This window comes from Propithecus coquereli, unplaced genomic scaffold, assembly GCF_000956105.1.
Source record: "Propithecus coquereli isolate 6110/MARCELLA unplaced genomic scaffold, Pcoq_1.0 Scaffold10, whole genome shotgun sequence".
In the NCBI taxonomy this organism is placed as follows: domain Eukaryota; kingdom Metazoa; phylum Chordata; class Mammalia; order Primates; family Indriidae; genus Propithecus; species Propithecus coquereli.
In genome coordinates, this window is record NW_012133858.1 from 7,125,003 (window position 1) to 7,128,215 (window position 3,213).

Here is a 3,213-nt window from a genome sequence, read left to right on the forward strand (position 1 = left end):
ATTAATTTCTTTCTATTTTTAGTAGAGACGGGGTCTCGCTCTTGCTCAGGCTGGTCTCGAACTCTTGAGCTCAAACAATCCGCCCGCCTCGGCCTCCGAGAGTGCTAGGATTACAGGCGTCAGCCACCGCGCCTGGCCTTAGCTGGATTTTTTTTAAGAAAGAAAAAAAAGAGGTTTTTCTTTTGATAGGGGGTGGAATGGGGTGAATTTTTATGTCCTTTCAAAAATCCATATATTAAAATCCTAATCCCCAAGGCAATAGTACTAAGTGGGGCCTTTGAGAAGTGATTTAGTCATGAGGGGGAAACCCTCATAAATAGGATTAGTGCCCTTATAAAAGAGACACCAGATTCCTTGCCCCTTCCACCATGTGAGGTTAAAGCAAAAAGATGGAGTCTAGGAAGCAGACCCTTACCAGACATAGAATCTGTCAGCACCTTGATTTTGGACTTCCCAGCCTCCAGAGCCATGACACATAAATTTCTGTCGTTTATAAGCCACTGGTCTGTGGTATTCTGTTATAGCAGCCTAAATGGACTAAGATGGGGATTTATTCCAGTTAACTTTTATTGTGATTTTTTTCACTTGTTTGTACTTAATTTTTCCATCTCATTTCATGTTTCCTGCTTTTCAAGCTTTCTAGTTGTTTCTTCACTTCTTTTCTTGGATTGATGGAATTTTTATTGTTTAATTTTTTGCTTTCTAGTACAAAATTCAGTTGTTTGCATACCACTTTCATAGTTTTGTAATATCTACATACCATTTGTGTTATTACTTAATATTTTCTACCTAATTACTCACCTAAACAACTAAATAAATCATTACTATAAAAGGAAAACTTGCCATAAATAGGAATCAGTGTGAATAGAAGTATAATAAATACCAAATGATGTTATTACATTGTAGCCAGACTCTCTTGCCTATCTGGAGCCTGTTACCTCTGTTGAAAAAAAGTGTTAACAAGAGTAAGAGAGGTGTAAGAGATTTGATAGCACCAAACTGACATGTTCTTTCTAACTTAATCAGAATGATTGACTATGAATCATACTTTTTAAAAAATTCTATGCTATGTACCACCTAAAGGCACCTCTTAATGTCTCATTCTTGAGGTACATAGCCTAGGAGTTTGGAAGTTATACATTTCTGTTCTTTAATGGTAATCTTAAAAATTTTGTAAAGTACAGAAAATATGGAATACTTCATGAATTTTCCTATCATCCTTGTGCAGGGGACGTGCTAATCATCCCTCATACAGATATCATTCCAATTTTGGTGTATGTGCTGCCAAAGCGAGCACAACCCTAAAGATTATAACATGTATTTACACTTTTTATTTGTCTTAAATCTAGAGTTAATCAATAGCTATACCTTCTTGCCTTTATTAAGGCAAAACTTTCACTTACCTCTTACCTCTTCTCTTCCTCTCCTACATTCCATGATGAAATCATTTGTTTATATATATATATATGATATATTATATATGTCTCTCATATATATGCATTGTGCTACGTGCCTTACAGGGATTATCTTATTTGAGCCTCTCAACAACCCTTTGAAGTTTGTACTATTACTGTTTTATAGATGAGGGAACTGGAGGCTTAGAGAATTTAAGTAAACTTTGAGTACCAGAGTTGGGATTTGAACCTACGCATCTACCTTTAGGGCCTGTGCTCTTTCTACTAGACTGTACTGCCTACTTTGGGATTTTAATTCCAGATTATGATTTATTACTAAAAAGTTTCATATATTTGTACCCTCTGAAATACACATGAAAAAATAAGGAAAAAAGGTATCATGTATTATATAGCTTAAATATACATTTTACTGGTTTCTCTCCCATTTCATTTTATTTTGCTACAGTACATCCTTGAGTAACTCTTTCAGAAAGATTGGATATAGTCTTTCTTTCCCTAATGTTTGAATGCTAGGTTGGCTAGGTATAGAATCTTAGAATCACATTTTCTTTTAGAATTTTAAGACATAGCACCCTTTTGACTAATACTTAGTGCTGTCAATCAAAGAGATATCTGATGCTATCTATTCCTTATCCTTCAGACTTTTCTTCCTACTTTTTACTTCTTTCGTCTTCACTGTGACTTCCCTTATCCAGACATCTGGAAGATCATCCTCTCCCAATTTTAAATTGAGTAACACACAGTAAAGTGCATAAATATTGAGTGTATAGTTAGATGAGTATTTTTGTATGTACACCCATATAACTATCACCCAGATAGAAAATTTACAGCATCCCAGAGGTCTCGCTAATGCCCCGTTCCCAATCAGTAACCCAACCCTCCACCCAGATAAGTAACCACTGTTCTATCACTGTAGAAAAGTTTTGCTTGTTCTTGAACTCTATATGAATGGAATCATACAGTATATACTATTTTATGTCTGGTGGATGCCATGTTTTAATGTTCTTTCCTAATAGAAACTTGAGGAGAAGCTAGAGTTCTGGATGGAGAAATATGATAAGGACACAGAAATGAAACAGAATGAACTAAATACTCTCAAAGCTGCAAAGGCCAGTGACTTAGCACGCCTTCAAGAACTTGCAAAGATGGTAAGGAAGTAGTAAGGTCCTCACTGAGGAGTGAGTGGCAGCTAAGCTGGGTGATCTATTGTTGGTCAAAAGTGGAGGTGTGCCTGTAAACCAGTGGGATTAATTTTTGATGACGACGATGACAATGACCACAGGACAATAGCAGAAGCTAACACTTATATAGTGCTTACTCTGCCCCAGGCACTTTTCTAGTATTTTACACATGTAACTTATCTAACCCTCACAACCTCTTGAGACAGATACTGTTATTTCCACTTTATGGTCTCTGAACACAATTCATAAATGATGATTTCTAAAAAGCTTCTGATTATGGTATCAGCATCGAATAAGTGTAGAATTTCCCAAATTTCTCTTTTATTTATTTATTTATTTTTTAGAGACAGGGTCTTGCTCTGTTGCCCAGGCTGGAGTAGAGTGGTACAACCATAACTCACTGCAGCCTCCAATTCCTGGGCTCAGGTGATCCTCCTGCCTCAACCTCTCCAGCAGCTAGGACCACAGGCATGTGCCACCGTGCCCGGCCCCAAATTTCTCTTTTAAAAAACAGCTGCTATTTGTATATGTACATTCTACCAAACTTTTAAAAAGGCAGTATTATTTTGAGGTCATTAATCACACACTGAGTTAATTAGTATTTCATTTTTATGAAA

The 3,213-nt window shown here is 36.4% G+C and overlaps 1 protein-coding gene across 1 annotated transcript in view; it reads left to right on the forward strand.

Annotated features, from left to right (window-relative positions):
* Window positions 1-3,213, forward strand: part of IQCG (IQ motif containing G) — a 47,080-nt gene that overhangs the window by 41,906 nt on the left and 1,961 nt on the right. The window contains exon 7 of the mRNA XM_012641219.1: window positions 2,432-2,563. Coding sequence (XP_012496673.1) covers window positions 2,432-2,563 — 132 coding nt within the window. The remainder of the gene's footprint in view (window positions 1-2,431; window positions 2,564-3,213) is intronic.